The 12,644-nt window shown below is 40.6% G+C and overlaps 2 protein-coding genes across 3 annotated transcripts in view; one reads left to right on the top strand and one right to left on the bottom strand.

Annotated features, from left to right (window-relative positions):
* Positions 1 to 97: 97 nt before the first annotated feature.
* On the bottom strand, positions 98 to 9,838 carry zgc:154055 (uncharacterized protein LOC556036 homolog). 2 transcript variants are annotated; one of them, XM_048227759.1, is made up of 11 exons: positions 9,639 to 9,838; positions 9,094 to 9,138; positions 8,290 to 8,398; positions 8,008 to 8,133; positions 7,390 to 7,563; positions 7,013 to 7,230; positions 5,996 to 6,157; positions 1,985 to 2,126; positions 1,370 to 1,590; positions 1,003 to 1,154; positions 98 to 562 (listed from the first exon to the last, which is right to left on the bottom strand). In XM_048227759.1, exons 1-11 carry the CDS (start codon positions 9,821 to 9,823, stop codon positions 468 to 470), a joined length of 1,629 nt encoding a protein of 542 aa, XP_048083716.1. In that variant the 5' UTR covers positions 9,824 to 9,838; the 3' UTR covers positions 98 to 467. The 2 variants fall into 2 exon arrangements, with proteins under 2 accessions (XP_048083716.1, XP_048083717.1); XM_048227760.1 differs by lacking the exon at positions 9,094 to 9,138.
* fam167b (family with sequence similarity 167 member B) overlaps positions 9,753 to 12,644 on the top strand; it is a 7,445-nt gene continuing 4,553 nt past the window's right edge. The window contains exon 1 of the mRNA XM_048227763.1: positions 9,753 to 9,838. The gene's annotated coding sequence lies outside the window, so the exon portion shown is untranslated. The remainder of the gene's footprint in view (positions 9,839 to 12,644) is intronic.

Raw genomic sequence — 12,644 nt, 5'->3', positions numbered from 1 at the left:
AGTGTTGATCTATGTTTGTCACCATTCCAAGTTGAGCAAAATACATAACTGAGACCTCTAGTGGGATAAAAAGGAAGCAATCTTGTTTGACACGAGATACATTTGTTGTGGAAGCACTTTTCAAATATGAAATATTTTAATTATAGGCTAGCCAGACTCAAAAATATTTACAGCAGTTAAAGAAAATATGGCAATAAAATATAGATTATATAGAATACATAATTTGACAAATGTAGACTATAATGTATGTGCCCGTGACAAGGAGATGTGCTCACATTCATAGGGTTTGAAGTGCTGTAAGTCAAAACAACAGGTGGGTTAATCCAAAGCTCTTCTGATCACCAAGCTTGATCAATGTCTAGTCTGCATTTCCTCCTCACTGTCCTTTGTGAGGCTGATTATTTCAGAGTGTATAGGCATCTGTAAGACACTTGATGCAGTGATGACATGGGCCTGTTCAGTGGATCTCAGCCCCTGCCACAGTGTTGTGTCACAATGCTCCAGATCTCTTCCCGCACCTCCTCCATGGTCTGGGTATGATCGCTCCACCTCAGGAACAACCCTGTGCAGAAACCCAACAAATACAGTCACATTTGTGATTGATGTACCTCAGATGGCAAAATAGTTTCACATGTGAAAGGTTTAGTGAGAATCCCTGAGAAAAGCAGGGAAAGATCCTATCATATAATATCTTGGAAGAAAAGATTTTGCCTGTCTGGACACTGATAACAACACCACACATTTGAACCAGTATCCAAAAGACCCAAATAATAATGATTCTTTAATTGTTGTTGTTACAGTGCTGTACTGTTGTACTGTACCATACTAACATACTATCTATGACTGTTGTAACTTTGGTTAACCTACCCAATGAAATAATAGAAATGTCAAGTTGACCTCACTGGACATCAAATTCAAGTCACTGTGCCTGATTAATGTTAATGAATGAAATAGTGCACTGGCATTTTGAAGTGCTCTAAGACAGAGTGAGTCTTGACTTACCTGTCCAGAGGTGCAGGGACTGGGGCTGCACAGAGGGCCAGATAGCAAGGTCTGTCGGTTCGTACAGCGGATTGACGTAGTGCTCCCTCTCACTGGACCTTAACAGGAACTGGAACAAACAGTGTGTCCTGTCTTTCACTTCAAGTACACATCTGTGGATAAAGACAAAGAGGAAACATTCCTGAGGTTTAATAAGCATGGTGAGTTCTGTTGGAACAGATCTCTTGATCTCTTGAAGCATTTAGACCTATGCTTTCAGTGTACTATATGTCTCTCTGAATAATAGTTTGTTTGTAACTGCTAACCCCAATTGCAAATGCAGAAATGCAATCCAAAATCTGTTATTCATAGCTGAAGGCTCCCTTACCGTTCTTGTTCGTTGTTGCAGAGGAAGGTCCCAAAGTCGGAGGCGTAGGCCTCCCGGGCTAGCCGGAGCAACAGTGGCTCGCCCAGCTCCAGCGCCAGAGGGAACTGCCGGCCGAGCTGCCATACGCAGTCCAGCAGCAGCAGGAAGACCGGAGCCTCCTGCCTTAGACGGGTGTGGGAGTAGGCCGAGTGGGCACAGCGCAGCTGGAAGGGATGACCTGCCTGGGGTGGGAAGCGGCCACACATACAGACACACCGAGTGGGTCGTGTTTAATGCCAACCTTTTTGAACTGAACAGCCAATCAAACGACACCCCTCTCTTGCATGCTTGCTGAGGCGACGTGTTGATTGAGTGGAATTGTTTATAGGCCGGCCCGGACCTCTATATTGAAAGAGCCAGGACTGTCTGTGTACAAACACCATAGCTTTTTGAGCGCACTCACTGAATGGACAGTCAAAGGACCATGAATAGCAATTAGCTGAATTTGGCAAAAAGTGTATGGGATTAGAATCACTGCCTGCCCCTCTAAGCTCAAACATGCAAATGAGTGGTAAAAAATATTATTACTATTATTAGTTATTTTCATAATTCTATGTGTAAGTTCAGGATGCTTACCTGTACCCACTCCCTCTCCAGCAGACTGAGGAAGCCTTTCAGCGTGCGGGACTCTGGGTCCAGTATCAGCTGAGCCAAAGTACACACTAACAGGGTGGTATCAGTGCCTTCAGAACCGTGAACCAGGACAGAGTGGCCATCCCTGCTTATGCAACAAGACAAGGGTAACACACTTCAAAATTGTGTTAGAGCAGTCCAAACTTTATGTATGTGTAGCTTGCTTTAATGTACGTAAATGTTGTCCTATCAGTTGTCACTATAAAGGCTGTTGATATTTGCTCTCAACAGCCGATCAAATTATACCCCTCCCATCCAAGCTTCTGAATTATGTGTTGACTGGTTGGGATTGTATATGACTCAGCCACTGTGTTCAGAATTAGACGACTACAAGGAGCAATTTGATGAATTTGACAAAAAGGTGTATATGACAATTTGACAATAAGGTGCTTATATTATCGCAGACTTTAAAGAGTTTGTCAGTAACCATCCAGACAAATCTAACTGAATGAAAACACTGCTGAGTATATTATATTATTTTTCAAAATCATGAACAAATGAACAGTTTGGCTACTCTGCTCTCAAATGCTGTGGGCAGGTCCGCTGAGTGTGCTGAAGCCTCGTCCATTTGAGGCATGTAAGTGCTGCCCCTGTCCTGCCATATAGTTCCAACCAGCTGATTCTATTTAGCTGAACTCTTCAGCCAGATAGATGTGCTAATTCATGAAACCACTTGTGTTAAAAAAATATGATGTTCTGTTTAATGGTCTAACTCTACAATGTACCACACAGTTCAGAGACTTTTCACACCTTTTCAGGAATAGTTTTCTAACCTGTACAAGGTGTTCCCAAACAAATATCTAATTCTGATTTATAGGGTTTCTACGGATATAATGGGTACAAGTTCCTACAGATTATTACTGCTTTATAAGGTGTTTAAACATTTTCAGATGTAGCATTAATGCCTTCTAATCATGAAATGATACGCCACAAAATGCATCATAACACACAGAAATCGTAAAACCATACTACCATATACATTTTTTGCAAAATGAAAAAATCAGTCTATAAATATGGGTATTAGTCATGGCTTGATTTTGTATGAACCTACTACAACTCTGACTGTGCTACATCAGAAGCACTTGTCTATATTTTCCATTTTCAGTGTGACTGTAGATTATGTAGAATTTCCTGTCAAACAAGACTGTTGAATCATAAAAAATAAATATTTCAAATAAATGTCAATGCATAGTTTTTTTGTTAAAGCTGTAGGCTGTTTTGAAATTGGCTGTAGTGTTAGGCTGTGTCAAAAACCACACACAAGGTGGGCATCATGTTGTCTACTCTAGCATGAACTAGAAACGTTTTGGATGTATCACACAATGTCTCCAACGGTTTAACTGAATAATATATAATTGATATAAAGCCTTTTCTGTAATGTCTTTTCTTGTGATATTGGGCTGTATTTTGGGCACCAGCGCATGGCGTAAAGTTCGTTTTCCACCTGCGCAAAGTTTAATTCGGTATTTTGCACGTTTATTTTTTAAACATTGCGCCCAGGGGCGTGGCAATTAACAACCTAGGGAGGGGCCTGGCGCGTTGTCTAAAAATCGCTATCGTACACCACCTAAACCTAGTCAGAAGTCAATGGCGAGTTGTTCATATGCTATTTTAAGAGCGCATGTCAACAGTCATATTGGCAGGTGCACGCACACCATCCTTCTATCATTCATGAGCGCACACCAAGCGCATCGTCCATGCAAAGCATTACAAATTGCCGCGATTACAATGGGAAACATATTTAGAATAAAGATATTACGAAATACTGTACATCTCATGATGAGTAGTTATTCACCATCATTTGCAAATTGGTAATGACGGTTGAAAGTGATTAGGGGAGAGGCGAGAGACACATATGGAGCACAGCTGAAGACGCACTGTCACAAGATATAAGCAACTCCTCTGCAGGATAAATGTTGTTTTATTCAGTCATTTGAGCAATATTAGGGTAAGTATTGCTTTTTCCAGCCTATGTTTTCGATGATAACTGTAACTGCATATAACTGTCTTGTCGTTGACTGATTCCTTAGTGAAGTTAGTTTCACTTTGCCAATGAGTTCAAATAATAGACGGTTGCAAATGCGTGAAGGCTATATGCTAGGTTTTAAAGCATGGTTTAATAATGACTATTCCATACGGTCTCGCAAGCAGCCTCCTTCAAATGCGCCGTTGAATGCCAAAATACCGATGCATTTATTTGACATATCTCGCTTTGCGCCGTTATAGGGAATGACAGATGTCATTCTCATTGGTTTAAAATGATGTTACGCATCAAACACACCCATATGACTGATTAAAAAACCTAGTAACACCTTGTTGCGCCATGCGCTCCACGTTTGATAACGAAACCCCTCCCAATGTGAACTGGACATCCTACTAAATTTGAATAGACTTTTGACGAGTGACGATGCACTTTAGAATGTCATGATAGGGCCCATTGTGTGTGGGATTGGTCTAATGCAGTGTTTCTCAAAGTGTGGTCTGGGGACCACTGGTGGTCTGCAAGTTATCCCAAGTGGTCCGCAAGCAGACATAGTAAAATATAATATACTATAGATGAGTTGTTTGCAATATTGAACCAACTTGTATGTAAATCCAAACAGTTCTGCAACACTGCCTATGTAAGCTATGCCAGTTTAAATCATATGATCCTCTGACACAATAAGAAAGGTGCAAAGACAATAAGCAAGGTGGTTCATTGAGTATTCACCTATTGTGTAATATACTGTTGATCAACTTTTTTAACTAGGTGGTCCGTGAGGGTTTTTTTTATGTCCCTTGGTCTGAAAAAGTTTGAGAAACACTGGTCTAATGTGACAAATAGTGTCAATGTAGTGTAATGAAGCACACAATGTTATGTTATAAGTAAGGGCCATTTTTCCATTTATTTCATTGTCTGTGTGTATATTGTGTATATGTAATTTTATCACTAATGGTTTTATGTAGTGAGTAGTGGTAAAGGTGGTACTAAGGCCCATCAAGGCCTGGGTAATTAGTTTGAATGAGCTCAGCATGATCAGCTGACCATGTCTGTGCTCTATGCATATGCTTGAGCCACTGTTGAATGCCATTTCCCTGAGGAAGACCCAGCAGGGTCGAAACGTTGCAGCACAATAAACATGGTAGAAATAGCATAGTGTGGGAACCTCATTCTTTTAAGTTATATCCAGCCCCTTTTGCCCTGCACCTCACCGGTGGGGATGTGCACACTACCACTATTGCTCTACTCTACGCAGTACCCACTTAAAAAACATCCTCATCTCAGTATACCCACTTAAAAAACATCCTCATCTCAGTATACCCACTTAAAATAGGCAAGGATACGTATTTGGGGTTGATCACAGTATACCCACTACATCTAACTAGACTACAACACTGACCACTAACTGCTCTACTAGCATGACCACAGCATATCCTTCCTTGCAACTGTAATATAGATGAGCCCTGTTGAATTGCAGCCTGTAATGCACACACAATACACCTTATGAGAAAATGAATGTGTTGTAATGGGTGTGAGACTGTAATGTTGGAATCGTAAACAATAAGGGTACAGCTGAAACAGCATATGTGGTATATGGTGGTGTATGCTATTCAGGATGCGTTCAAATTCCTGGGTAAACAATGGCAAATAATTTGCCTGGACGCCAGCTCGAATTTACCAGGGCAGAAAAATTCGGTCTGGAGTCGCTCCATTGAGAAGTCTATAACAATTAGCAAAAGCTATAGCAAAAGTATGCAACAAAATCGCTGCAATGTTTAGATTCCGCTATCACGTTTGTTATACAAGATATTGAATTAGATAAGACAAGGTTGAAACACGCCCCATAATTAAAATCCAAATGACGTGTTACCAGACAATTCTAATAAGGATTCGAGTCTGGCTACCCCATAATGATAACTGGATTTTAGTGTGCAAACAACATGACAAATCTTTTGAAGCCAGTGTTCTCTCACCTCTCCACACACTCTGCCACCAGCCCTGCTGTGGACAATGCACTATGGACATGGGAGAGCCACTTGGAGTTCTCCAGCTTGCTGAGCCAGCGGTCCATGCTGTGTGACTGGTCTCCGCACGCTTCAACCAGCTTTATAAGGCTCTCCTGGAGGACCTTACCCCTGTGGTAACACGGAATCACATGGTTATGGTTATGGATTTGGCAGACGCCTTTGTCCAAAGCGACACACAAATACAAAAAAACATAATATTTAAAATTGAATAGGGAACATATTAGAATGTAATAAGGAGAATAGTAATAATAAACAACAATATCAATTCAATCAATAGCCTAATAAAATAAGTAATGAAAATTAGGGGAAAAGTAATAATAAAACAATAATGTCCATTCAATCAATAATATAAAAACAATGACATGGTAAGACTACATTAAGGAGAATATCAATAATAAACAATAATGTCAAATTAATCAACAGCCTAATGAAAATAAAACAATATTATACAAACCATAACACATACGCGCTTAAACAACTAAGTACATGTTGAACAGGAATGTCTTTAGACCCCTCTTAAACGACCCAAAACTACCACAGGAACGGAGAGCACTGGGTAACTCATTCCACCAACATGGAACCACTGAGGAATAGAGTCTTGAATTAGACCTAGTTTTTATTCATTCTGAATCAACTGTATTGATCTTATTACACAAGCGGGTAAGCCAGCTAATAGTGAATTACAATAGTCCAGCTTAGAGATGACTATGGTCTGAACAAGAAGTTGTGTGGAATCTTGTGTCAGATAAGGTCTGATCTTCCTAATGTTGTAAAGCATAAACCGACAGACATGCTTACAAACATACACATACAACACATAGATATGCGTATACACACACACACACACACACACACAAACTCGAGTCAACTACTGTAACTTTCACATCCATCAAAAACATTAAAAAATGATCCATCAAATTGTTCATCAAATGCATTAAGACAATTTAGGAGAAAGACACAGACCTCTCCATGTGGCGATGGAGTCTCTTCCATGAGTTATAACAGGACTTGGACTCGAAGCCGCCCCCCGTCATCCTGGCCTGTTGGGCTTGCTGGGCAGAACGGGTGTCTATGATGTAAGCTCTCTCTGACCCGTCCATCACAGCCTGTAGGAAGAGCTCGTCCTCCTTGCAGCGTTTCCTATTGGCTCCCGTCAGCGGCTGGCTGCTGCGCAAAATCACCTGGGAGGCAGAAGAAATCCAAACATCAAAACACCAAATAAACACATCTTTAATACCTTACCATTTTTCGACAGAAATATTTATGGCTATGTGAGGCTAACAGAGTGTCTTGTGCTGTGTGTCACACATCCTTAATTCTTATTATGCGCTGCTGTTTACCATGCCGTTTTTTTGATGGTAGTAGCTAAGCACTGGGAAGCGTCCTCCCTGTCTGAAGCGGGCAGCCTTCACCAGCATCTGGTCATCTACAGACTGAGGCACGATGACAGCGGGTGGATATGAAGGACAGACGGAGAAGTCCGAGTTGGCATTACTCAGCCTCCACTTGACCTGCTGTTGTCAGGGTTCAATTGCAAAAGACAGCATTGGAGAAGACAGAGGACGTATAGTGAAATTTCAGTGGACAAGGCAAAAGGAATTTTATAATCTCAAATCAGTCTAAGAGGTGAAATTAACAGATATATGCCTCTGATCAGTAAGCTTGTTTTTTTAACTTTTTGGTGGCTAAAATGGAAAAATAGTTGTTGATGTTAAACTCTTACTCAGGCCAACCTACATGTATTAAAAACATTTTCAGTTTCCTGAATACCACTGGCCTAAAAATACGATACAATAGTCTCTTTACTAAAACGGATGTGACGCTGACTGTGGGTTGCAACAGATGACAAACGTTTTTCACTTCCTGTGACAAATGAAAGTAAAGTAAAGTTTGAGTGTGTGTTTGTGTGTGTGTGTGTGTGTGTGGGGGCATAAACACATTTGTGTGTGTTAACTTACCAGAGCCCCTAACTGATCATAATGCTTCTCTAGAGTTGATAAGCCCCATTGGTCATCTAGACTAAGCCAAGAAGGTCTATAGAAGTATGGGTACATTTCTGTGACATTGTCCAATGAAGAAAGAGCCTACAGAGGACAACAAGAACACAATGAGTGGAATGTGTGTGTGTGTGTGTGTGTGTGTGTGTGTGTACAGACCGTTAAATTCCATTGAAAAGTGTGCTAATTTTATCCATGGTAATGTTGCCACAAGTTAAAATACATAATGAATATCTAGCATACCTCAATGGATCTGGCCACATTCAGACATTCCTCCATGCCTGGAATGTCCAGCTGAAGAATGCATAAGTCCTTACATTTAATTGTGATGGTGCCAGAGGATCCCACCGGCCTACGGGTGAAATACAAACACGTATAAAGCCATGCACCACAGCAGAGTTCAGCTCACTCCCATGCCCTGAGCTGAATGTCCCTCTGGCTGGGGAAAGCTAAAGAAGCGAGGCAGACAGACCAAACACAGAGTCTGCATTGGGAGGGGTTTCAGGGACACTAAAGCCCCTGGCCTGCTCTCTCCCAGAGAGAATCCACCGTTTATCATCGCCGCTCCAAACAACGACAAAGAAATAGATACACAGAGAAAGAGAGAGAGACTGGTTTGTGAAGCTGGAAGCATGGTGCAGGTCAAATAGAGTGGTATAAGACCTGATCTGCAGACATTCAGGCTCTCGTTACAAGACAATGAGATGAAAATATTACCTTTATGAGGAACAAACACTAAGATACTAAAGCTAAGCCTATTACAGTTGTCCTCGCTGTCACTGCTAAATGGTGATTGAAGTCATTTATATTTTAACAGTAACTAATGATGATGGGGGAATTTTTTAAAGGTAATATTTTCAAAACAGTGCTTTTGCTTGTCAGTTGCTGTCAGAGCACACAATAAGTATGCGCACACACACACACAAACAAGCGCGTGCACACACACACACACACTCTCTCTCTCTCTCTCTCTCTCTCACACACACACACACACACACTGCATACACATGGCATGGGACTTGCAAACACATGGCCAATTGGTCAAACCTGATATTTGAGCCTGTGCTGGAGTATCCCAGCAGGTTCTCCACACTGATAGGAGGAGGGAGAGTTGACGTTACAGTGGATAAGAAAGTGTTGGGATCAATATGGAATAGAAATAGACCTCACACCCTAAATAATTGTATGTTTGTATATTTAACACCCATAGGCTGAATGGAGTTATTCAGCCAGGCTCTAAGAAGTTGTTGCTGTTAATCTTTCAACTTGGTAGCCTATATTATCTCATGCAAACACTGATAGGCCTATAGGTGTTTTTTGTGCTGCCCGGACTTCCATTCAGGGTCATTCTTTATTTTGCAGCAGAAGTTTGAAGTTGAATTACAGAATATAATATATAGTTAAATTACTTTACAGTATAACCAATTTCTTGTGTTTTGTTTTATAGACTTGAGCCTATTTCTTCTAACTGAAATGATTTCCAGCGAAGCAGACGAAAGTTACCAAAGTCAGTGATTGAAGATGTAACTTGACTCCATAGCCTAGACCCCCATTGTTCAGTAAGTCACAACGTAGAGAAATACTTCACTCACCTTTTCTCGATGGCATCGATGTTTCTAAGCAATAAAAGAAGTTGCCAGGAGCTGTCTCCACTCCTGTCAGAGAAAAGTAGGTGGTGGCCAGTCACGCACAGTGTTCCTTTCATCGGCGCGTGGAAAGGTTGTTTCAGCACAACATCGTCAACGTTTGCTGTTTTAATATGTTCTGAGAATTCCATTGATTCCACAAACAGGTGAGCATATACACAGCGAAGAACAGTTACTTTTGGAAGAATTGGAAGCGACGCATAAAGACACCGCTATAGCCCACAGTGGTAATAAGGCTGACACCCCCCTACTCTATTTGACCCACGACGTAGAGATGTTGCAATTTGAAATGTTTTATAATACATTCACTATTTTCCGTTTTCCGTGCAAATGGAGCACACCGTTGTTTTCCAGACTTGCATCACACCTCTTGTTCTCCAGATAAGAGACGCAGCCCATAAATAGAATTCCACTCGTTATCTTGGACATTGCTGCTACCATATCGAAAGTGCTCAGCATGCCCAGTGTTTGCGCAGGCGAACCCTTATAGAAAAAAGCTCGAATAACAAAAGAAGGAAGTGAGATCGTTTCCTTCTGGGTTTCTTACATAGAAAAGACTCTAAACCAGTGTCCTGACCACCAGAAACATCTTAAAGTACATGTAACAGTCCTTTATTCATTACATAGGCTAATATTACGTTACATTACGAGCGTTCATGTAGCCTACGCGTGACCTTTCACCTGAATAGTGATTATAATGCTGTATGACTAATATGGTTGCCATAATGTTAGTAAAGAAACGTGTTGGGGTAATTTTTGCGCCGTTTTATGATTAGACCTTAGACTATGTCAAACTCTGTCTTATCTCCCTCTGGACTGCATTAGTTGTGTAGCATTTCACCGTTAGGTCTAAAGGCCTGTAGATTTTACACAATACTACTTGACGGTTATAACTTTACTTAACCGGTTATGCACTCAGCACACTCCTGGCCGGTTGGACAGCGGAACTGCTGCATAATTTCCTCCTTAGGTTTGCTTAGCTCACACTTCTTGCATGCAGAGCTGCCACACCCACTGTTTATATTTATCATTACCATGTGAGCCACTAATCCACCTTTGGCACATGTTGTGCTGCAGCCTGAAAGATCTTTATCGAAATTCTGTATAATTTTGATTTAAAGTGGTACTGCACACCATTTTCATCAACTAAATGATATGAAACACTTATGTAAGCTTCTGTAAGGAACTCTGGATATCATTCCTAGTGACCATTGGGTTACCTGTCTGACCAAGGCCCCAATTACTCAGTTTGGCTGGGCGGCCAGATGTAAGAAGACTGTTGCTTGTTCCAAATCTTTTCCATTTGAGAATGATGGAGGCTACCCTGCTCTTGGGCACTTTCAATGCTGCAGAAATGTTCTTGTATCCTTCCCCAGATCTGCGTCTTGACACAATCCTGCCTTGCACGTCTATGGACCAGTGGCGATTCTAGACATTTTTAACAAGGGTGGCACTAGTGAGGCACTGATTAATTCAAGGGTGCATGAGGCAAAACATCCAGATAAACAGAAACAGGCTCAAGATGTGAAATTAGCACAAATACATTCAGGAAACCAGGCACCAGACACCATACTCATAAATTGAAAGACAAACACAAAACACAAAGTCCATACTCTCACATAAAATTTCTTTGTATTTGAATAAAATGCAAAAATGAGAAAAGAAATCTGTTTCTCAAAGTCACTGAGTGCTGTCGGTACGAGAAAAAACCTAGAAAATAATTTGTGCTACCTAGCTCAAGTTGCTGCAGCCAACAGAGTGTAGCACTGTAGCTGCCTGGCTACTCTAGCTGTTGGCAGGGATGGGCAAAAATACATCAATGTATTTTAAAATAAAATATCAAATATGCCCTAATTTTAAGTGTATCAAAATAAACTATAAAATACATAGCCACACCATGTATCAAAATCAACTGTATTTTTCTAATTTTAAAGTACAAAAAATACTGTTGTTACTACATGTTACTTATCTTCTTGAATCTCAATATTCTGATCACAACAACTCAACAAGTCAGCACCAGGGCTGCATTCATTGTTTTGCACTTTTATAATTACAAAAATCACCAAAAGTAGGTTATTGGTTTTACCAAAAATGTTTGGCAATATTTTAAAACTACAAACTAAAGTATTTTGATACAAAATATGATGCCATTTTTATGATATAACTAAATAAAATACAGTTTAGCCTAAGCTATGTAAACTTCCCAATTTCAATATTTTACAACAAATGCTTGACTGGTTGAATGGTATACATTTCATCAGAATATCACTACCTGTAGCCTAGTAGCCTTGATGCGATGAGTGTTTAGTGAGTAAGCATGATGAACCATAAATTAAAAGCTTTCTTAACATTACATCAGGACATTATTGTCATTAAACGCTTTTACAAAAGTATAGGCCTACACTTAATGACTTAGCAAATGTCGGCGACTTAAGTGTGTGATTAGATAAATAGGCACTGGTAGATGCAATAGGTAAATAGATATCTTTGCGTGTTAGCAGAAGCAGTAGCCTGTAGGCCTATAAAGGCAAGCGTGTTTGCCATTTACATTTCTGACGTCTGACACTTCAAACTGCTGCAAGTGCATCAAGAAAGGTGCCGCCTTAGACCATGTTAATGGCCAATCGTAGACTAGGATTTGGGGGTGGCACTTGGGGTGGCCAACACCGTGCTACCCCTCTGGCTCAGCCCCTGCTATGGACAATACTGTCGACCTTGTGGTTTGCTTTTCACTCTGACATACACCTTGTGATACCTTATATAGACAGATGTGTGCCTTTCCTAATAATGTCCAATGAATTCATTTAGGCACAAGTGGACTCCAATGAAGTTGTAGAAGCATCTCAAGAACCATTGATAGAAGTAGGATGCACCAGAGCTCAATTACAAGCATCATAACAAAGGGTCTGACTCTGAATACTTAAATTAGTTATTTCAGTCGTTTATTTTTTA

The sequence above is a fragment of the Alosa alosa genome, chromosome 19 (assembly GCF_017589495.1).
Source record: "Alosa alosa isolate M-15738 ecotype Scorff River chromosome 19, AALO_Geno_1.1, whole genome shotgun sequence".
Taxonomy (NCBI): domain Eukaryota; kingdom Metazoa; phylum Chordata; class Actinopteri; order Clupeiformes; family Clupeidae; genus Alosa; species Alosa alosa.
The sequence above is the reverse complement of the archived record's forward strand: the minus strand, read 5'-3'. Positions and strand labels throughout refer to the sequence as shown.